General features: G+C 34.1%; 1 protein-coding gene and 1 pseudogene across 1 annotated transcript; both read left to right on the top strand.

The window, feature by feature from the left end:
* Window positions 1-451: 451 nt before the first annotated feature.
* On the top strand, window positions 452-7,786 carry LOC128176492 (uncharacterized; annotated as a pseudogene).
* A 2,276-nt stretch (window positions 7,787-10,062) lies between these two features.
* Window positions 10,063-23,731, top strand: LOC128176509 (oxysterol-binding protein-related protein 11-like). Its single transcript, XM_052842910.1, has 20 exons — window positions 10,063-10,190; window positions 10,568-10,672; window positions 12,613-12,660; window positions 13,920-14,001; window positions 14,136-14,215; window positions 14,469-14,696; window positions 15,176-15,217; window positions 15,431-15,511; window positions 15,902-15,939; window positions 17,291-17,406; window positions 17,644-17,777; window positions 18,282-18,367; window positions 18,499-18,580; window positions 19,229-19,439; window positions 19,780-19,890; window positions 20,129-20,289; window positions 20,441-20,560; window positions 22,579-22,740; window positions 23,013-23,078; window positions 23,346-23,731. The coding sequence occupies exons 2-20, from the start codon at window positions 10,574-10,576 to the stop codon at window positions 23,418-23,420; spliced, it is 2,022 nt and encodes a 673-aa protein (XP_052698870.1). The 5' UTR covers window positions 10,063-10,190; window positions 10,568-10,573; the 3' UTR covers window positions 23,421-23,731.
* The last annotated feature ends 643 nt before the right edge of the window (window positions 23,732-24,374 follow it).

Raw genomic sequence — 24,374 nt, 5'->3', positions numbered from 1 at the left:
TGTTTCTATTTTGGCATATATATAAATAAAATTAAAATACAATTTAAAGAAACTTAAGTTGGATTGGAATTAAAGAATATATGTGAAAATAAATTCATTTTAAAAAAATCATCGATTATAAAAAAATGAAAATCTAATGCTCAATATTCACTATATTCTTAAATATATCCTAATATATACATGTAGCTATTGGTCTGTTATTGTCAATGATAACAGTAAAAAAGGATGCCGATGCTACATGTATATATATCAATCCAGGGACGTATATACTAACCAATCAACATTTTTACCACTTCAATGAACAGCTAGGTACTGACAAAAAATATCTCTCTCTCTCTCTCTCTCTCTCTCTCTCTCTCTCTCCAGTTAAGAAGACATCGTAATCGGATAGGTCTCTATTTACTCCATAAATTAACTTCTTTAAATTAAATAAATCATTTAAAAAAAAGGTTAAATATTTGATCGGGTTCGAAATTCAGGGATAAACTTACATCATCATCATGTTATTTAGCTCGAAGTGAGAAGGAGTTAACATTTAAATGAAGTTATTGTTCGTGTAAATTAATCGAGGTAAGTTTATTCTAGATGCATATATGTAGCTCCCAGTCTGAATAAATTCGGATGGACGACCTGGGTGCTACAGTGCCTCACATAGTAAAGAAGTTAAAAACTGCAGTTTACTGCGCACAAAAAATTGCGCTAGTTTTGGACTGATTATTCTCATTTCCAAACACATTCTGTACAAATATTTGATTCCAAAAAATTCCTAGGACATTTTACTAAAGATATTATCACTTCACTTGCCTCTGATATTCATTTAAACACCATCACCAGCTGGGGTGCAGTTTGTTTACATGTGAGAATGGCGACTCTCGATCTCGACGTAAATTAATATATAGACGATATATATAATGTATTTCATTTTCCGATGTCGGTTAGCATGTTTAAGAGAAAGCCTGAGGCAAGTAAACTGACGATATCAGTAGTAAATTGCCTGAAAAAATTATTGGTACTAACTGTTTTCACAGAATTTGTGTGGAAATAAGGTTAATCAGTCCAGAACTAGCGCAATTGTTTGTGCACCGTAAAATGCAGGTTTTTTTAAGTTTTTTTTTACGATGAGAGGCACTGTAGCTCCCAGGTCGTCCATCCGAATTTATTCAGACCGGGAGCTACAGAACTGCAGCTATTTTTGTTCAATATTTTTGTTTCGATCGAGTTCCAAAACTTACTTTGTTTAAATTTATGAACATTGAAAGCATTGAAACGTCTGTGTGCATATTAACACAAGCACAAGCGACTGATCGATAAAAATTCAGGCGCCTGTGTTGCAAGGAGAGTTAATTATGGCACGCCAAATTCACAAAAATGAGCTAAACATAGTTTCACAGTTGATAAACTAGGTTTATCGACTGTTCACTTTAGTTTACGGATCGTAAACTATAGTTACCAACGTTAATCTATATTTCACATCTGTAAACTATAGTTAACGTGATAATCTATGTTTCACATCTGTAAACTATAGTTAACACTGAAAACAATCATTTGCGGTTGTTAAACATAGTTTATCTGATAAATGGGGTTTTATGACCAGTAAACTACGGTTTACAAATCTAAAGCATACCAAATTCACTTAAATTAGCAAAACATAGTTTCACAGTCAATAAACTAGTTTTATCGGCTGTTATCTATAGTTTACGGATCCTAAACTATAGTTACCGACGTTTATCTATATTTCACATCTGTAAACTATAGTTTACGAATGCAAATCTATGTTTTTTTGTCTGGAAATACACGTTAACAATAGATTTTGCTGATAAATATAGATTCACATCTATAAACTATAGTTTACATTCGTTAACTATAGTTTAGAGTTGATAAATATAGTTTCACGATTGTGAAACTATTTTTAATTATCAGATAAACTATGTTTTTCAAACATTAATTATAGTTTTTGGTTCTAAACTATAGTTAACTGTCATTTATACCATGCTTTACAAAAGTAAAACTATATGTTTATCACATTTTTGTGAATTTGGCGCCTTAATGTCTAAATAATACAATTTGCATTCGTGAACTATAGTTTAGAGTTGTTAATCATAGTTTCCCAATGGTGAAACTATATTTATCAGATAAACTATGTTTAACAACAGCAAATGATTGTTTTCAGTGTTAACTATAGTTTACAGATGTGAAACATAGATTATGGCGTTAACTATAGTTTACAGACGTGAAATATAAATTAACGTCGTTAACTATAGTTTAGGATGCGTAAACTATAGTGAACAGTTGATAAACCTAGTTTATCGACTGTGAAACTATGTTTAGCTCATTTTTGTGAATTTGTCTGATAAATGTATTTTCACGATTTGTGAAAGTCTAATTAACAACTCTTAACTATAGTTTACGATTGTAAATTATAATTAACAAATGTGAATCTATATTTATCAGGAAAATCTATATAATTGTTAAAGTTTTTTACAGAGAGATAAACTATGATTATCATTCGTAAACTATAGTTTACATTGATTTCGTGAAATATAGTTTCACAGATGTAAACTATAGTTAACGAATCGTTAACTATAGTTTAGGATTAGTAAACTATAGTTAACAGCTGATAAACCTAGTTTATCGACTGTGAAACTATGTTTAGCTCATTTTTGTGAATTTGGCGTGCCATAGTTAATCAAGGTGTTAACGAGTGCTGAAAAACTTTGACTATATATGACATCATAGTTTATGTGGACTACATGTCTGTGAAACCATGTTCTTCATCTGGTGTCTCATAAATATCGCTGATTGTTAACTTTACAGAAACTAAACAGGTGCAAAGCTTACGGAATGCATAGAAACATTCCATATGGGCTAACTTGTAAATCTCCATCTAGAAATAACATTTTCAGTAGGTCTTGGATAATGTGGGATTTCATAACAATTAATGTATAAGTTGCATAAGTTGTCATGTATTCTTTTCTTTTACAACTTTATTAGTGTTTATCTGTTTTTGACAGATAAAGATGGAGGGACTTCTCACTAAGTACACTAATATGATTAAGGGCCTAATGCAGAGTCCTTGGTTGGTGATAGACGCAGACTCGAGGATGCTTGAGGATTTTGAGGTCAGTCGTTATATATATTTATTTATTCACCAATCAAGGGCCCTCAGGGGGCATATACATTAAAAAAAATAATAATAATATCTTGATTATAACAAATAATGAATGAAATAACAGCTCACAATGTCCAGGTTCATATTACAGGCAACAATATGCAAAATGATTCATTAATACAATGAAATATATGTATGGGATTTACACATCAGTGAATACAACCGCTATACAGAAACAAAGTGGCCTGAAAACAGAGAGTACCAAGGGACGGTGCCTGCACAGTCGATTAGACTGGTCTACTTGTACTCAAAGTGTTCAAGCCAGTATGCTTATACATAACATACCCCCCCCCCCCCTAAAAGTAAATACATTGCATATTATATCTGTATATATAACTATAACCATTATATTCCACCTTTTAGAATCATTTCGCTGAGTTGTACTTGTAAATCTTCAGTTGTCATAAGCCAGTATAATTTTTGGTTATTGTCCATATATTGAAATTTTTTACAAGAGTCAATTAGCTAATTTGTACAGAGTATCTCTTAATGCCTTATTATGATCACATGAGAATAAAAAATGTTTTTCATCAACATGGAACATGGAACATGGAAATTTCAAGACTTTACTCGTAAGTTGTAACTATAATGAAATCAACAGTGTCGCTTTATTTCCACTTACCAGGAGAGCTAAATAAGAGTAATTTGACCAGTATATCAAACAGGTTTATCTACTGAGTAGAGAGTTATATTTGTAAATCTTGTATGGGTTAAATGAATATATGTGCATACTGCGTAGCTTAATTTCCTACACACATTTTGTGTAGGAAGAAATTAATATCTTATATACTGGTATTGATGATGATCGATATCGAGCGATAAATAATCTACTCTTTTAAACCAAACTTTATTTTTTACAATGATTTAAACAAGTTCTACAACTTATATTAATATCTTTCTTTGGCACGTATGTTACAGCAATGGGGGCATTGATGTGGGTCGAGGAAGCCGGAGCGCTTTTTTTCAGTGTAATGTAATTAAATATTCTGTACATATGCCGTAATGCACTGAACATGTACCATTGACTGATTGTTGCTATGACTGAAGATTTACATGTATACATGTACAATATGTAGGAAAACAAAATTGTGTAATCAATACATAACTTAGGAGTCAAACTAATACTTTAATGGAATGTTGATTCTCTTTTTTACATCATCATGATCAGGGCACTGACACTGTTGATTCCTTATTTTACAGCATCCTGATTAAGACACTGACAAATTTACAGCATCCTGATTTGGACACTGACATATTTACAGCATCCTTATTAGGAGTTTGACACCGTTGATTCCTAACTTTACAGCATCATGATTAAGACACTGACAATTTTACATTGGGTGAGAACCTAGTAAGTTGCAAGAACTTGTGTTCGAACCCTTTGTATATTATATATACAATAAAATATGTTCAAACCAATTTTACAGCATTCTTATTAGGACACTAATAAATTTACAGCATCATGATTTAGACACTGACAATTTTACATCATCATGATTAAGACACTGACAATGTTGATTTCCTATTTTACAGCATCATGATTAAGATACTGACAATTTTACAGCATCCTGAATAGGACACCTTCAATGTTGATTACCTATTTTACAGCATCCTAATTAAGGCAATGATAATGTTGATTCCTTATTTTACAGCATCCTGTTTAAGACACTGATAACTTTAGACCATTGTGATTAAGACACTGATGATGTATATTCCTTATTTTACAGAACAGTGCAGGGGACAAAAGGAAGAGGGTATGCTCTGTGATGGAACGTGACCAGAGAAGAGCCCAGAATCTGACTGGCTCAATGCTGGACTCCAAGTTCAAGTCCGACTTGGAGAACAGGCTGGGGAGCAGGTAATGTATTCAGTTAAATGGATATACTAGCTGTTGTTAATCCATTTAATCACTGTCAGAAACCATTAATTCAGGAGAACTTTCCATAGTACCAATGTACCCTCACACAGAATCTCCATTTTGTTTCTGTCTTTAAAGGAACCAGTTTTCAGACATACATGTAGTACTGTATTTTTATTTTGTATCTTTAGCTTTAAAGAGGCCGGATGGTCAACAAATGAACCATCAGATCTACCTTAAATTTTAAGATACAATTTGCTAAGCTGTATACAATTATTAAGTAAAGAAAAAATCCATATATTTGACCTTTAATATTTGATTTTTTGGCCATATTTTTAAATAGAGCTCTTCTTTTAAAGGAGATCGTTACAGTCTAAATATGGCCACGACCATAGAGCCCTTTTAAACAACCAGTGGGCAAAGAGAAGAAGCCCAAGTGTTTACTCCTCACCTGTAGGAAACTGGGTAAGTGGCAACCTTGAGAATCTGATAGCGTTGTGAAAGCTCTTGCATAACTTGGTAGTTGTTATGATTTTCCTATGAGTAACATTGAACAAGTAACATCATTTGAACTAAGTTAGCGCTTTGGTTATGATCTAGGATCAGCTGAAGGTGTGGAGGAACACAAGGGCAGCTCCTCAACACATCATTGGCTCCAGGGAGGCTCTGCGGTCCTCAAACCAACTCAAAAACAAGGTATAGTCCTCACTTTTTTGTTCCTCAGTGTCTAAGGGGATTCAAACTAGCGTTCTAACAAATACAGAGATTGACAGTTTGGATTTTTCTTCAGTATTCTCAAACTTTAATTTTCACAAACTTTATTCTGAATCATTTGTCAGATTTATGAAATGGGTGTTTATATACAGTTGTACATGTAGATTGAATGAGAATTATTTTAAGATATATGTAGAGAAAAAAAGAAAGATATTTTCAACATATATTATTCAACATGGTTGTTACTTTTGGGCTTTCTTTGAGAGGTTTTGCTTCTAAGGCTTTGTGTTTGTTGCAGGACAAGATCAAGATGTTTAACAGACAGCAACAGTTGCTGCAGCAGCAGAGAGAGCAACGCATGAAGTTCAACGAAAGCATGTTCAGCAACAGGCTGGCCAGACACCGCTCGAACCAGTCCAGCCGTGAAAGCTTACACAAGCTGGGAAAGCGATCCATGTCCAATGGGTCGCTGTCTAACAGAGATGGTTATACAGGAAGACGTCTGGTCTCAATCACGTCCTTGATGAAGTATAACAAAGAAATAGAGAAGGAAGATGACAAAATGTCTGATAAGATTAATTCAGAAACATTGGCTCCATCTCAAGGACGAGTGTCAAGGGCATCAAATCCAGCCCCCGAAAAAACAACCAAAAGTGAAGACTTTTCTGAGAATGTTCATTTGGAAGGACAGGGGATTTTAAGCGATTCTGACAATCCAGACAAAAAGACAAACTGATTTCTGCTGTGCAGAACGAATTCCGCAGGCTAAGTACATCGTGAACTCTGAAAATTCAACCACTTCATAGCTCATTACAATGTATTGCCAACATTTCTGTGATAAACTGATTATACAAGCAGTTTCTGGGTGTTTACTTGGTGCATTTCTGATGAAGTGTTAAAAAGTAGAATTTTTTAAAGAATTTTTGAGTTAAAGAGCATAATAAGATATGTGTAAATAGAATTTTTTTCTTTTCATTTTGTAGTCAAAGTTATAAAATTTGTGCTGGTTTTCTAAGATTAAGATCAATATGTGAAAATGTATATTGCAATGTAAGTTTTGTTGTTGTATCTTTTAGAAATGAAATCGTTAATTTTTGAAACACTTCAGAGGAGCTTTTACTGAAGTTTTGTGGCAAAGACAGTTAGTTATTTGAATTGTCATTTTTCATAACATTATTTTGTGGGGACTTGTGACCTTTATCTCGCCGCTCTGAATGCCCTGCTCTCTTACTGTGGAAGAGGTACTTGCAAACATAATGCTACTGAGTGCAATAACAGTTGTATACTTATAAACACTATCTGTTTGGAGGTTTTATTTTCTGGAATGTAAATTAACTATTGTAAATGATCGTGATCACTTTGAATCGGATTCAGAACATAATGGATATCACATTCGTATCATGTGAAAATGAGGAGAGAAGCAGCCAATTTGCATGTTTCATGTACATATGCATGTACTTCATACACTTATAATAATATTTGTGGAAAATTCATATAAAACCTATGTGATGAAACCTATGTGTTGCAAATATTTGTACTACAGGATATTTTTGTAAAATGTACCAAGTTGTGTGAAGCATTCAAGTCTTTTAGTTTTATATTTTAAAAAAAAGGTGCAAAATAATATGCAGACAATAGTTACCAACATTTCAATCAGATGGACCAGAATTATACCTGATATTCAATACTGTGTTATGGTGATCTCGTTGCATTTCTAGCATCTAGCAGACCAATGAAGCACACCCGCTTGTCAGATTTTTTTTATACTGAGCGATTTAGTTTTGCTATTGACTGTGTGAGGAATGAGGCATGCAGTGTGAATTACGCTGACACTCATCAAGACAATGTGTTTTATCGCTGTATTACAGAGAGCGGAATGCAATGATTGTGGACATTGTCTTATATTTGTCAGAAAATTGCAAATTGAATTATGCTGGGTTAATTATCTCTGTCTGTTTTTCTAAATGTATAGCTGTTTTTCATTACATAAATTTGGATTGTTGAGGATTTTCATGTAGTCTGGATGAATAAAAAAAGTGAAGCAGTTCAAGTCTTATATGTTAATTAGACTAAATGTTCTCATGGTAGAACCGTGAGGGACGTATTGTAGAGATCATACTAGAAGACAATTTTTGTGCCTCTTTATAACAGAGTCTATATCTTATATGTGACAGTCAAACCTGTTTGAGTATTGGTGACAGATATAGCCCAGTGGGTAGATCACCTGACAAGAGATTCAGGGTTCAAATCCTTCGGATCTATTTATCCATCATTTTTTCCCCCATCCCATTACATTTATAAAGATCACGAGATAGCAGTCCTTAGATATTACATTGGCAGATCCAGAGGGGGGGGGGGGGGGGGTTCCGGGGGTCGGGACCCCCCCTTTCTCTGGGACATGATTTTTTTTAAAAACTTCTTATGCCTATTTAAAGGCAATTTTTCCCATTTATAATATAAATACTGTGATTATCTCAAATAAATGCTTAAAATTGTTTATCTAAAGATTTTCTCACAACGTACCGTAATATACATGTATTTCTGATATTAAAGAAACCCTAACTTTTTTTTTATCGAAAAAAGTACTCCCCTTCAGCATCCGGTGTTCACTTCCATGAGTAAACATACAGTTTGAACTGATCATGATAAGCCATCGAGTAAAACGACGTTTCAGTACGAGTACACACATTCGTTTTACTTTTAAAAGCTGCTTTCAAATGTATTGCTTAGTTGACTTAATTAATTATAATAAAAAAGTTTTACCACGTTTCATACGGAAAAAAAAGAAAAATACAGAGAAAATTAAACCCGCTTATGCGGGTTATTGCTATTTTTCTGGAATGCTATCCACGTGAAACACAAAAGAAAGCCTTTTTGTTTTGTTTCCAAGAATCGGAAATTATGTTACAAAAATACCGTGTAAGGGGTTTAAATATATAAACCATTATGAAAATGCACAACTTTTCAAAACTTTCCTGAATATGATCGTATCTGTACTAGTCCGGATGATGTGGCGCACCCATTACAGAGGTCACATCAATTAAGTTCCCTGGGACGACTATATTGCTTGTACAATTGTAATTACACATGTTCCATCTATTCAGCAGATAAACTATCCAAATTTTTTGTCATATCCTATCATTTAGACCTTTCTTTAAGAAGGCAATCAAAGAAATCAAAATCGATAAATAATTCAGAATTTACACATCAAAGAAATTTAAAAAAATTACCAAAAAATTCATTTTTATAATAGCTTGTCGTAATTAGTCTGAATTATTTTTTGTTTCTTAGTGTTTCTTTCTATTTAGCACAGATGCACGTTCTCATTGCTGTATACGTAGACTTGGGTTTTTTTAAGGCTTGAAATTATGCAAATCTTCCTTGCCTAAACTGAAACGCTTAATAAAGGCAGTGCACTGTGATATTAAAAAAGATATGAAATAGATATTGACGAAATAACTGTTTATTAAATTCACACACGGAGAACGTTCAAAAGGCCTTGCTTATTGGGAAATAATGATTTTTGTACGCACTGATTTTCATCAATTGGAACCCCCCCTTTTCGGAATTGCTGGATCCGCCTCTGTATTATCATAATTATATAATATTGAGCAATTTCCACATCAAAATAGCAATTTAACAGATCAAGTGCTTTTTTCAGTAAATGAATTTATTTAGTGTTCTTCAAGTTCAAGTTCATTTATTCGCTCAAAACCATTTCAAACATATGGTACATGAGGACAAAAATAACATTAAAATAATTATACATATAAAGTATTATATTCAACTAATTGTGATTACTGGTTGAGTATTTCATATTCCACATGACGTCCACCATTTGTTTTTATTTTCACATTAAATGAATAAAATACATTTTGTAGAAACTTTCAAATAATGGGATTGGATTTGAAGAATTAAAAAATAATGGGTTAATATATGTAAAAATAAATTCATTTTAAACTATTATGTCAATTAGTATTGCTTAACTTTTGATCATTTTAAAACAATTCATTATAAATGTAAATTTTGTTATTTTTTTACCTCCATATTTGCTATACATTCTTAATTATATCTTTAATAGCTGTTGATTTATCATTGTCTATTGTCTATGAAAGAAGGAAAAAAGGATGCCGATGCTATATACGCATCAAATTTTAACCTTTTTACCATAATAAAAATCTCAATCTCTCTCTCTCTCTCTCTCTCTCTCTCTCTCTCTCTCTCTCTCTCTCTCTCTCTCTGCAGTCATCGTTATCGGATAGGTTTTCTATTTAATCCATAAATGAACTTAATATTGAACTAAATTAGTTTTAGAAAAAAGGTAAATATTTGATCGGGTTCGAAATTCAGGGTTAAAAACCAACAGCGGAAGTTAATGGGGAGCTCGAAGTGAGAAGTGGGAGTTAACGAACATCTAAATGAAGTTATTGTTTGTGTAAATCAAACGAAGTAAGTTTGTAAAATGCTTTTGTTCGAATTCCAAAACTTACTTTTTAAATCGAAACAATTTCAAAAGGCATTGAAACTTCTGCGTGCAGGGAGAAATCAAGGTGTTCACGAGTGCTGAAAAACTTTGACAATATATGACATCATAGTTTATGTGGACTACATGAAACCACGTTCTTCGTCCGGTTTCTAAAATGATAATGCTGGTTGTTACTTGTTAGAATTTAAAAGGATGCATAGTTTAAGGAATGCGTAGAAAACATTCCATGGGCTACTTGTAAATCTCAATCTATAGAAATGACATTTAGATTTACCATTGCATCAATTGTCATGTATTCTTTCCTTTATGACGTTATGTAGTGTTTACCTGTATTTGACAGACAGAGATGGAGGGACTTCTTAATAAGTACACTAATGTGATGAAGGGCTGGCAGTATCGTTGGTTCGTGATGGATGCTGACTCAGGGATGCTCGAGTATTTTGAGGTCAGTCGTTATATCTTCACTATTGTCATACAGCGATTTACTATCAAATATTTCCTAAAAATTAGACATGCCAAAAAAATTGTACATTTTTCATAGTGTCTATCGATATCCATTAAAATTGAGGTTGAAGTTTGACCATAATATGCACCAAAAACTTCAATTTGTTGTAAAAGATCTTAAACAACAGCAAGAAAAAACACGAAAATTTTGACAGTTATGACTTGTAGAGTTTCTGAATATCAATTTGAAGAGTTTGAACTAGTGCCGATACACTCAATTGTGCATGTGCTGTAAACAGCAGGGGTTTTGTTTCATAAAAGGAAATGTAGACACGATATGTCAACCTCAGATTTCCTGTAGAGCTATAAATAGTTCTGATTAGACGTGGAGTTTCTCAGTGGTTGTTATATGAATAAAGTTACATGTAAGTTCATAGTTCTGCAGTTGAGTAAAAGTTATATACCAGGTAACTCATGAAAGAATTTTGCATAAAGGAGCAAAATTTCAGTTTTCTTGTGTTATGAAAATTGAAATCAAGGGTTTGAATTACTAATATTGATATCTCCTACTTTTGCCCCTTTGATTACTATCTATTCTTTCTACTGTAAAACATGAAAGATGAATCAATTCTGTGTACTGAAGACTTTTTTATACCAGCATTGTGATTGTTTACAATTAACCCTACCTATATTCCAACAGATACTGCTGTAAGTGGTAACATGTGTAGGGGAATTATTTGCGAATTTGACAATGGTCCCATTACCCAGCAAACAGTATAGGACACGATGTAAAGCTCTGCACTCAAAGACAGTTTGTGATTTTTTTAAATTCCACAAGAATAGCACTGAGTGATAAGATTGTAACATGAAAATTTCAAGACTTAACTTGTAACAAATTAAATCAACACTTACCAGGAGAGCTAAATAAGAGTAATTTGACCAGTATATAATATACATATATCATACAGATTTATCTACTGAGTAGAAAGTTATATTTTTTACATCTTGTAAGTTGTATGGGTTAAGTGAACATGTATAAGTACAGTAGTTTAATTTCCTTCTCACAACCTATGTAGGAAGAAATTATTATCTTAGTATATATTGATGGTAAGTGATAAATAATATTTACCACTTACCATCAATAAATAAGATAATAATTTCTTCCTACATAGGTTGGGTGTAGGAAATTTATAATCTACTCTTTTCAGTGTGATTTAGTTGAATATTCTTTACATTTTCCATAATGCACTGTTAACTGTTTGTTGCAATGACCTGCAGATATACATGTACAATATCTAGGTTAACAAAATTATATTACCAGAACATGTCTTAAGTCAAGCCAATACTTTAATGGACTGAACATGTACATTTAGTTGGTTTCGTGACTTATGTACTAGATATACTGTGATATAGAAGAAGTGTGCACCCTGCAGGATGTCACATGAGTCCAGAAACACACTCTGACCGTAGACAGTACCGGTTAGTGGTCAGTGAGGGGGGTCACATTAGGTCACCTCAAACAGGCACTACACTCCACACCGACTCATGGACTACAAAAGTACTTAATACACTAACTCTAGGAATCTCATTTCATCTACAGTGCTAATGCATTACTAAGGATTGTTGTATTTTCATTTTATTTGATCTACTCAGCAGCTTATTAGATAACGATGTCAAAAGTAAAACTGTTTACAACTTGTGAATACAAGTCTGAATTCATTTTCATGAGAAGTAAACAAGGACTTTGAATATAAATAAATTCACCTGACATAGTTTTCACAATTCACCATGTTCACTGATCAGAAGTTTTTCCATTTGATGAATGGAGAGTCACGCTTAATTACAAACACCTTTTATTAGGTTCTCCCACAAGGTGATTGATAGTAGATGTACTAGCATTTAGTTAACACCTGACACCTTTGGGTTTTTTTCTGGTTGTAGAAGGAGGAACACAAAAAGCAGAGACCCAGAGGATATGTCCATCTAGCGGTATGTATGAATTTAGTTCCTATAGAAGGAATCAATTGATTAGCCATATATTTAAGCTATCAAACAAAAATAATTTACACCTTTAGTGTGTATAGTGCAAGTCTCAGCATAAAGCTATCACTGAGTTTGCTTCATCTTGCACTAAATTCTAGTTTTGTACTACTTAATGCCCTTACAATGAATCCTCTCCCAAACTAAGTTTAAGTCTAAGTAGTCCCTGACAATAAATATGACTTTGAGGATTGAATTACAGGTATACGTGGTTTGATTACATTGGAACAAGTGTTGTGTTTATATAACTGTACAGTCTGTAATGTGATCGGAGTGTAAACTGGGTTTATAATCTAAAAACATTGGTAGCCAGTAAAATCCTTCCTTCTAATTAAAATTCATACTATGTCATTTGATAAGATGTCGTAAATGAAAATACTGACTTTGCGTATTTATCGGATTTGTTTGTCAGTTTGAATGAGTGTGGTGATCCGGGCTGTTATTCCCTCTGGCCAGTGACATAGTATTTTTCAACTAGAACTAAATTGTTGTATTGTAAACTTGTAACCCCACCCGTTGTACTGATATAAACAATGACTGAACACACTGTTTATCATTGGTCAGTGATATGTCCTTGAAGTTCCTTGTTTACAGTAGCTGAACAACAACAGCAATGGTTTATTGATAAAATACAATCTGTATAACGACTTACAATGTATACTAAGTAAGAGGTCTAAAACAATCATTGTATGGTTTAAGATAAAGTATTTATGAATAAATTAATGATATATAATACAGGTGTATTGTAGAAATATTTACAGATATTATTTCTATAATGTTAGAACTATGATACCTCTCAGAAAAGTTGAAATAAACTTCCATTTTTTGGAATTTTATTTTGAAAATCACCAATATGAATGGTGTTTGCTATGACAGATTTAAGGTGATTTTTATAAAATGACTTTATAACATTAACAAGGATACACTAATGTTTGCACTTAGTGGTTTGGATGACAAATATTTGTGATTGTGAAGTTCTCAAGAAATTGTAAATATCTCTTGCTTTCAAATACATGAACATGTACTGTTAAAGGTGATAAGTCTGTATATTAACCTTAATCATTTGTTCCTACCCTGAGATGTTGATGTCCTAGTTTGTACAATGTGTAGTTCATTTGTTTCTCCTGTGATATGAACTGTAATGGATTCTACTGTGACTTTTTACTCACTGTGACTTTGTACTTACTGAAGTGTTTCCTCTGTGACAGGGTGCAGTGATTTCCCCCTCAGATGAGGACTCCCAGACTTTCTCCGTCAGTGCTGCCAATGGAGAAATCTATCGGCTCAAAGGCAGGTTCTACCAGACATACGTACCTAACGGAACCTTGTTCTGCATGCATGTCATTATTATAAATCATAAAATCAATCAATGATACAAATACAAATACAGGTACTAATATTATAACCAAATCCTGACTTTTCAGCTAGTAGTACTAAAGAAAGACAACTCTGGATAGACAAACTACGGACCACTGCCGAGTTTCACACAAATCACATGACCAGTGTAAGTATTGCATGTCTATAAAAAGAAATCACATGTCTTTAATTGAAAAAATTAAAATAAGTTTCTGATTCAAGAAATAATTTGAATAATAATCATATGCTTATATAAGTGTAGATTATAAACTAAATGATTTACAGGAAGGTTAATTTGTATGTATGTAATAAATACATGAGGATTTGTACGTTTGCAATTTACATGAAAATTATATTGTATGTTTATATTTACCTGAGAATTAATGTTTGTATGTATGTAGGGCGGTCAACAGTCTGTCCGTCGTGAGTCTAGGTCGTCCTCCCTGTTAAAGACATTGACAGACGTAGCACCGCCCAAGAAGAAGACAGAGGTGGTGCCCCACGAGGTCCCGGTGAAGTCCCACAAGGCCCCCGCTCCTCGCCCCCACACACTGGACCCGTTCAGGGAGGTCAAGGAGTATATCTCGGAGGCCAATGAGTACGCCGTCCATCTCGTGGACAAAATCGAGGTCAGTTTAAACATGTATCTCAATTGTAGTTTAGAGAAAATCTTAATGAATATGCCATTCATCTCATAAATGAAATGGAAGTAGGTCTCAGAGATTATGCCACCAATTTCAAAGACTTGAATGAGGTTAGTCTAAGAGTAACCAGTCCTTCTCGTAGACAAGATCACAGTTATTCTCAACCATTATCACATTCATCGCTGTTTATCTCATTGGCTAGAAAGAACTAAGTCTCAATGCAAAAGTTGTTCATCTCGTATACAAGTAAGTCTCAAGAGAGACTTTATTTACCTCTCCTCAAAAACTTAGAAAGATGTAAGGAGATAACTTCATTTGTTGTATATCACATATATAATATTGTTTGTGTCAAATTAATACCTGTAGCATGAGCGAATAAGGACAAACATATGATTTCTATAAATGTTACTTGCACTGTTACTTACACACAACGTATATGGACTCATACAAGTTCTTTATTTCAGAGTTTACCTGTGTCGGCTGAACCTATTGGTGGACTAGATAAAGTAAGTCAATGTACATCATTGTACATGAATCTGTGATTTACAGAGGAGTAAAGTCAAGTAGAAAAATGTTACATTATTTCTATGATATATATCAAGGATGGCAGTAGACACCATAGCATATTTTGTACAGTATTCTGTGCTGTGTTTTGTGCTGTAAGTTAGTGCTGTACTCTGTTCTATATTTTGTGCTACATTTTGCAATCTGTGTTGCAGGACTTGCTGTTACTGAAGGCCACGTCGACTGCCACCCTCAGCAGCCTGGGTCAGTGTCTGAGGATGCTCCAGCACCAACAGGTAAGTCCTTAGTCGTCTCCTCTCCTTCACTTCCTGTCTGCTAGCCATCACATTGTCCTGTCTGCCTCTATCAGTGTTAGCTTGCCGAATACTACCTCTGACGCCATTCCTTAACAAAAAACATTTGGCTGTGTTTTTTTAAATGTCACATTTTAAATCCAATGATGTTTAGCACATTTCTTTCACTCTGCTTATAATTATAGCAGGGTATAAAACAATTTCTGTCTACTGAACATGCGTAAAAAATGAACATAAGAAATCATAATTTCCTCACATATGTCCCCCACCCCCACCCCACACAGAAATGACTGCCCAACTGTTTTGTATGATTTTATTTCAGTTTTGATTTCTTTGTTAGAGTGTACATATCATTGTGGCTACATTTTTTAGGGTGGAGCGTCGTATGACTGGCATGAATCCCTCACAAGGTTAGTGTGTTGTGATATCTCTGTGTGTTCATTCCTGACCAGTCACTGGTTATTGTTTGATGAGCAAACTGTCAGTGATCACTGACAAGTGTGTTATTTTCACAATGATGGTTTTAACAGTAATATTATAGCTACGTTAAGAATTTTTTACTGCATCTGTTTGGCAATAGGTACTTACAGTTGTTTGTCATCAACAGTTACTGACAGTTGTTATTGACAATTATTGATGGCAGGTAAACAATAATTATTGACAGCAGTTAGACATCAGTAATTACGGATATCAGTTTGATCACAGTTTGACATCAACAACAAATACGGATAAAATATTGACATCATATATAATGACTGACAGGAATACAACATTGATAACAATTACTACAGCTCTATAACCATTCAATTATTTAAAGTAATATGATATGAATGAAAAAGTATGAAATAATGGGACACCAAAAAAAATATGAATATTATTGGCATCAATAAAATAATAATATAACTGAAAATTTAGTGATTAAAGAATCTAGTACATGTTATTATTACAATGCATATAAAAGTGTGACATCAACAGAAACTACATCATGACCTGATTGTCATTTAGATCACCATTCTGAAACTAGTGATGACAATTTGACATTAAGTATACTTTATCTGACATTGACTAGGAGCCTAGGAACAAATTGATTAACAACTCAGAATACTGAATTTAGTAGGCATTAAGTACACATGTGTGTTATTAGTATCAAATGACAACAAACTCTATTGTACCTGTAGTTGAATTTGTGTGCTACATTTTAGTTCCTGTGTTTCTTTAATCTTTGTTTTAGTGTTACATTTACATTGCTCCTTTTTTTCCAAGCCTTGTTTAGATTAAAAATATTTTGTGGCAACTTTTTGTTTATTTTGGTCCAAATCATAAATGTGACAGAAAAATGACCTGTCAACAACTAAACCCTGTCTAAACAGCATCATGGTCATATATACATTGGTTACTTCATGCTTGTTTATAAATAATGCTGATTATCACTGCCTCAAAAATCTGTCAACCATTTCTCATCCATTTGGATCATAAATCTTAATCAAGTAATACTATTCTCTACCAGGTTAATTGGTTCATTAAATTTTTTCACCTTGCTTTTTTTAAAATAATTTGCTCTTTCGCATTGGAGTTTTTACTGTAGTTTCAAAACTGATGGTAAAGGTAAAAAAGTTAATATATATTGTTTGAATGATCAGAAGCTCAAAAAAGGCTAAGAAAATATTTTAGAGCAGTTTAGTGATTAATTGATTATTTTGTAATGGCAGATATTGTGCATCATGATTTGACCTTCATCTGTATTATATATTTGATTGACAGTCAAAGGCACGTCTCCATCGGCGGTAGCGTGGAGGACCGCCCCTCCCGGAACGGCAGCTTCTCCTCAGTCACTTCCGCCCCAGGACCGATCGTGTTCCCGGAGGAGAAACCAGAAGGTCAGGGCATGTCTCAAAACCTTATGGTTTTAAATCAATATACATGTAAATCACTTCAGGGCATGTCTCAAAACCTTAAGTGGATATCAATATACATGTACATGTCAATCATGTTGTTTTGTTTGAGAATTCTGTAATAATTCTTAATACATTTTATTTTGAATATCTGAAGTTATTTATGAGGTTTAATACAAAAAAATGTGATAATGTACTGTGTTTTGACTTCATGGATTGTAGGACCAATTAATCACACTGATGAGGAGGAGGATGAGAAAGGTTACACAGATGATGATCTGGAAGGGGTGGAGGAACACAAGACAATCATCCTACATCTTCTGTCACAGCTCAAACTGGGAATGGACCTCACTAAAGTACAAACTTCAATTAACATCATCTAACATCTCAGTAAAAAATACATATCAGGCCACAGCTAACACCTCATGAAAGTATGCATATAAAGTCACAGCATCCTACATCTTCTGTCACAACTCAAACTGGACATGGACCTCACTAAATTAGGAACATCAATATGATTCTTCAGTCTGCCTCACTTTGTTGAAGCACTTGCACAAGAGAGGAAGAAAAGATGGTTGCGTTTTGTATGGACAAATCTTCCTTAGCATCACATACATTTTTAACTTTTACAGTAGTATAATAAAACTAGTATGCAGGTTTCATTTTATTAAACTCAAAGATGACATGAGTTAAACATTTTTTAACAAAGTTTTAATAAGTTATGTGTTAAGTATTTAAGGATGCTCAAAAATAGAAATGTCATTAACTTGCTGACATCTGGTTCATTGATACCTGGTATTTAGTTTGCTGATATCTGGTTTATAAATATCAAGTTCACTGATATCTGGATTTATTTTCAGGTGGTGCTTCCTACCTTTATTTTGGAGAGACGGTCCCTCCTGGAAATGTTTGCGGACTGTATGGCTCACCCCGACATGTTTCTGAAGTAAGTAAAGGAATCTATCCTGTATGAGTAAATCAGCAATGTTTAACTAAATCATGGAGTCCTTATAATGAAGTCCTGTAAAATGTATGAACAGTTGGTGCCTGTGAGTCAGTAACCGTGTGATTTTGTAGAATCCCTGATCTACCTGACCCTGAGTCCAGGATGCTGGCCGTGATCGAGTGGTACCTGACCTCATTCCATGCAGCCAGACAGGTAAAAAATCCGATATCTCTCGAAGATAAAGAGACTCTTTAGTATCTTAAGAATCTGTGGAAGATAGAGAGACTCCTTGATATCTCTAGAGTCTCGCTTATATATATAGAGAGCCTTCTAGATATCTGTAATGAGACTTTCTAATATCTCTGAGGTAAGGAGCATCCCTGATAGCTCTGTTAAGAGTCTTTATGATATGTTTCTAAGTTCATGCAGATGGATAAGTGAAGAGGCACCTGATATCTTTGTAAATCAACAACTTATTCTGTAGAATTCTGATTTCATTAGCATTTGTTTCCCTTCTTTATGTTTATATATTTGTATTATTTCAAATTCATGCACAAGCTACTGTATACAGGGTTATTTTTGTCCCGTGTTATTTTCACCCTTCTACACCTACAAATGTTTTCGTCCCATCCTGAATTCGCCTTGACACAGTTGTACTAAAAGGGAGGTAACATGGGTAATTTGAATTCACTCAGTCTTAAATTCGCTCACTGACAACAACTAGGACGAAAGGGGCGAAAATAAAATAGGGGCAAATATTTCCCTGTATACAGTATTTTATAGGCCGCCTGTGTGTAGCATATTGTACACACTTCATTACATGTGTTCTTGAAGTTCATTCTTCTTCTCCTGACATTGCAGGGATCTGTTGCCAAAAAGCCCTACAACCCAATCATAGGCGAGACATTCCACTGCTCCTGGAAAGTTCCCAAAAAGTCAAAGAACACTTCCACTAACAACAGTAACGTCGACAGCACGGAGAACGATGTCAGCCCGCAGCAGCAATCGGGGGGCACAGACGGGGAAACCAAGCTCTTCTACTGTGCAGAGCAGGTGTCTCACCACCCCCCTAGTAAGTCCCTACAGAACTGTTTGTTTGGGTTTTTTTAGAGTGAGACAAAATTTGCTAAAATTGGGTAAATATGTATCCATTTTTATTTGTGCCAGTTACTTTTTTGTAATTTTAAAAGTTTCTAATAACAAACAATACTGAGTATAAATTCTGATATGCAAAGTGAAAGTGATTGCAAAAAACCAAAAAAAATTATTTCTGCAATAATAGCCAGATAAAAGGTATCTTATTGTCCATACATCAGTTCATTTTTGCACAAAATTTATTTACCAATAATATTCAAGTACATATAAATGTAGACCATGTAGTGTGTGTACTGTAATTTTTCATTCTAATTCAGTTTCAGCGTTTTACTTTGAATGCCCAGAGAAACAGATGAGTATGAATGCCTCGATCTACACCAAGTCCAGGTTCTACGGCATGTCCATAGGAGTCAACCTGATAGGGAAAGGTAATCAGGGTTCAAGGCTGTTTACTTAATCTCATTAAATATCATTACCAAATTTTGAATTGTTTTTAAAGTTTGTGTCTTATATCGACTACTGAATCTTCTTTTAATATATAAAATACTGTATATAACTATATATATTGCAACTATAGGAGTATTTCAATTCATTAGGATGATGACAGCTTGTGACTATATGAAATATTCATTCATTATGGTGACTACGTTATTGCTGTTGTTTCAGTGTGCCTGCGATTGTTGGAGCACGGAGAGGAGTATGTGTTTGGACTCCCCAGCGCCTACGCCCGCTCCATACTGACCGTGCCTTGGGCAGAAATGGGGGACAAGATCTCCATTACGTGTGCCAAAACAGGTTACTCTGCGGCCATCACCTTCCACACCAAGGTCAGTGAAGGTCGATGCTGTGTCAATGAATGTTTGTATGTCAGTGAACAGCAGTTAAAAGGCCAGGACTGTAAGCTTTAGATGTGCCTTTTTGGTTTATTCCAAGTCGATCATCATCAGATTTTTAATACTTTTCAATCAATATTTGCAGCCATTTTATGGGGGAAAACTTCACCGAGTGTCAGCGGAGGTAAAGAGGGAGGGGTCAGGGGAGGTGACCTGTCGCGTCCAGGGCGAGTGGAACAGCCTGCTGGAATTTACCTATGCAGATGTAAGTCAACATAAAGATAGTTTACCTATGTAGATATACTTGGAAGTTAACAAATAGAGAGTGTATCAATGCTTATGTACATGGTAAGTCAATAAATAGCTAGAGAGTTTACCTATGAAGATGTAAGTCAACATAAGATAGTTTACCTATGTAGATATACTTGGAAGTTGACAGAGATTTTACCAAGGCAAATTTAAGGCAATAAACAGAAATTTTTAAAAAGACAGAATGAAGTCAAGAAATTAAAGTTTAACTGTGCCGTAAGTCAATAAATAGATTGTTTTTTAATCATATCCAAGTCAAGAAAGCAACAAGTTCACCCCAGTAGATATAAGTCTATAGTATAGAAATGCCAGTAGATTCAAGTTACCTGTAATTAAAAAATTAAGGATAGGTATACCTATAGGTATTTGTTTAGCAATACATGTACATGTATTATAATACATGACATTGTATTGCTGAACAAAAAAACAAAGAGTTGTTTATCTGGGCAGATTAAGTCAAGTAATAGCGAGCGCAGCTCGCCGGTGCACAGCGCCGGAGCGAAGCGAGCTCTACCGGCAAGGCGTGTGAATAGAAAATTCGGACAATAGTTGCACATTCATTCAACGGATTTTTTTGGCGTCAGTAAATCGGACCATAATGCATTGTCGTCCCAGTAGTTCTCTGTAATCATGGCAATTTTTATCACTTCACACTCTCACGAGAATCAGCAAGACAATATAAAAACAATAACGATGTATATGACATGCAGTCAGTGCTACCTCTAAAGTTCACCTCAGTACACTCTCATTCAAAAATAATCGAGTGACGTCACAAGGTTTACACATTGTTCCGATAGATTTTTTCAGCGTCAGTAAATTTTGACCCACAATTCATAGTACCAATTGTTTCCAACCTCACGTTCTCGCGAGAATCAAAGTAAAACTTTTGAGAAGTATATAAGATGTGTAATTTTAAGAACATCATGCTTTTTTAAGTAAATAAAAAAGGTATACTTCGCGTACTTTTATTTCTCAGGGGAGTTTTAAAGAGTCAGGCGACACTTAACCAACGTCAGCTTTGACGTCACAATAAGGAATGATAAGGGGAAATTACTCTAATTGAAGTTATTGTAAATCTGCTGAAATGACCAAAATCCTCTCAAAATCTTGCAAAGGCTAAGCTAAAGAACAGCTGAAGAATAAGGACATTTCTTCATATACAGGAAACAGTTGTAAATTGCACTCATTTCGATGAATGCTCACATTTATTTTATTCACTATAATTACGGTAATTTCCTAGAACGTACACGTAGCATCTCCTTTTTTAAAAAGGGGGTGGGTGGGTGGATGGCAGCCTCATCCAAAAAAGAAAAAAAATCATGAAAATTCTAATCCTTCAGCTCTTTAGCAGTTCAATGGTTTCTTTATTTTCACGTCCATTTAGGGGGGGGAGGGGGCACCATGTTCTTTAAATAATTATGATAAGCAAATATTTCTGAGCGTAAATTAAAAAAAAAAAAAAAAAAAAAAAAATTTAAACATTAATTTTTTTTTAAAGTGGAGGGGCAAATCCATGATAAGTCGATTTTCTTTGTGTTAATTGAAAAAAAAAAAATTAAATATTTTTTTTTTAACATGGGGGGGGGGAGCTCTATGATGAGTCAAGTTTTATATGTAGGTTTAAGAAAAAATGTCTACTGCAAAAAAGGGGGATGAACTGATGTTACAATCACTTTAAAAGAGGAGATACAGTGCAATGAATATTTATATATTAAAATCTTTATTATTCAACAGCATTGTATCTGAGATTAAACTACTGTTTTACTTATAAATAAATAAATTATAACAAATCTTATAAACTATGAATAATGAAAATTTACTGAAAAATAGGTATGTTTTATTTTTTTGCATTCAAATTTTACGTTGTTAATTTTATTTTTATTGATTTATTATAATTCATTGTTTGATCACATGCTGTGCTCACCCCAACGGTCGCACCGTAAAACATATTATAGAGTTTATTTTTGACATCAGGGAACGAAGAAGGTGATCGATGTAAAGGACATTCCGATTGGAAAGAAGCGGGTCAGACCGGTCAAGCTTCAGGGCGACTTTGAATCACGGCGACTGTGGCAGCATGTCACAAATGCACTCAAAGTGGGTGATATCAACACGGCCTCGGAGCACAAAAGAGTGGTCAGTGGTCTATATATATTTAATATATACAAGTATTAATTGCAAAATTGTCAATTGTGTGTCAATTTTATTCTCTTATTATTGAAGATACAAGTTATTTACATGCAAACATCTACTTGTGTGATATTTATACTAAAGTTAACTTTATGGTAGTTATATTAATATATTGTTTATCATTTTGATATTACTTTAAATTAACAAATGTATAGATATAGGGATTAGGTAATTTATTGAAAAGTGTAATCACATGTACATGTATTATCCATTGCTAGCTTGAGGAGAGACAGAGAGAGGGAGAGAGACATCGTAAGGAATCAGGAACACCATTCCCTAGCAAGGTAAACTCAGGGTCTGGGTGGTTAATAAATTACAAGGTGTTGGGGTTGGGGGGTTGGAAGGAGGGGGTCATGACAAACTTTTTACCATTGATGATAGAATTGGGTACTCAAGATAAGAAATAAAATATTTAAATGTATTGTATTTCTGCTTTAGTGAGAGTACACTTAATTGTTCCTACTCAGGATAAGAAATAATATATTTACATGTACCGTAATGTATTTCTGTTTTAGTCAGAGTATACTGAATTGTTGCCTCTTTATTTTCAGTTCTTCCACAAAGAAGATGAAGGATGGAGTTATAACAACCTACTAAAGAAGGGGGATACAAAGGGGACACTTTAGATCAACTCCAGGTGGGGATAGAAATAGTGAACCCTTGCACAATAGAGGAAAAACATATAAAGGAGAAACTCTGAGGCACACTGGAAGAGGGGGAGGGACAGTAGCAAGCCTGGGAGGAGGAACTTCTGGCCTGTGATATTTAAGTGCTATAAACACTTTGTGATATTCTGTATTCAGGAAGCATTCTTTCATTCTCATCATCAAGCAATACACATTGTGATGTGTTCTGAACAAGGCATTTTATTTTTGATTATTTACACTGTATATGCTTTGCAGGATTTAGAGGAAATAAAAATCCGAGAAGGAAATGATAGAGGTTTTTTGTACTTTTAATATCAGGAAGCTTTTAAAAGAGGTCAAGAGCGAGGAACCAGAGGGTTATCAAATGACTTTAATTGCTATCTGAAAGGGGGGGGGGCACTCATTGGGTATTTTTAACCAGGTTTTCCAACGAAAAAATTCAGTTATTAAAATGGTGAGAATAGAGGGCAGGTGGGCGGCTGCCAAAAGGGTACCCTCATTGTATGGATAACTCATCCTACAGTTTTCAAGATAGGAAGTTGTTCTCTTGCAGATCAATTATACATACATGTTTATCAGAGGTGTGCATATTGCTAGGATTTTGATTTCTGATAATTTACGAAAAAAAATACCAGCTTTTGAACTTAGCCATTTTTTGGCAAAATATTGCATATAGGGTACTTCATTTCACTGGATATGGTAGGTAGTGTTTATCAATTCAGGGTTGACATGGATTGTGGATATAGTTTACATAAAAGAAAACCAGGTTTGCTGTCACGTTGACACTTGTTAAACATTGCTGTGATTGAATTGTCCTCTTATCTCAGCTTGTACTGGTAGTTAAGACAGTGGACAGATGCTAGAGTATTTGAGAGTTCATGGATATAATCAATAGATAATAATGGCTATGAATTAATAATAGCAATATATTTG

Source organism: Crassostrea angulata, chromosome 1 (genome assembly GCF_025612915.1).
Source record: "Crassostrea angulata isolate pt1a10 chromosome 1, ASM2561291v2, whole genome shotgun sequence".
Taxonomy (NCBI): Eukaryota; Metazoa; Mollusca; class Bivalvia; order Ostreida; family Ostreidae; genus Magallana; species Magallana angulata.
The sequence above is the reverse complement of the archived record's forward strand: the minus strand, read 5'-3'. Positions and strand labels throughout refer to the sequence as shown.

Excerpts from the sequence above, each read along its gene's own strand:
- LOC128176509 (XM_052842910.1), top strand. The coding sequence starts at position 10,574 with ATGGAGGGACTTCTTAATAAGTACACTAATGTGATGAAGGGCTGGCAG. Across the intron at positions 19,891-20,128 it reads AGTCAACCTGATAGGGAAAG|TGTGCCTGCGATTGTTGGAG; the intron begins GTAATCAGGGTT and ends CTGTTGTTTCAG. Across the intron at positions 22,741-23,012 it reads CCTCGGAGCACAAAAGAGTG|CTTGAGGAGAGACAGAGAGA; the intron begins GTCAGTGGTCTA and ends ATCCATTGCTAG.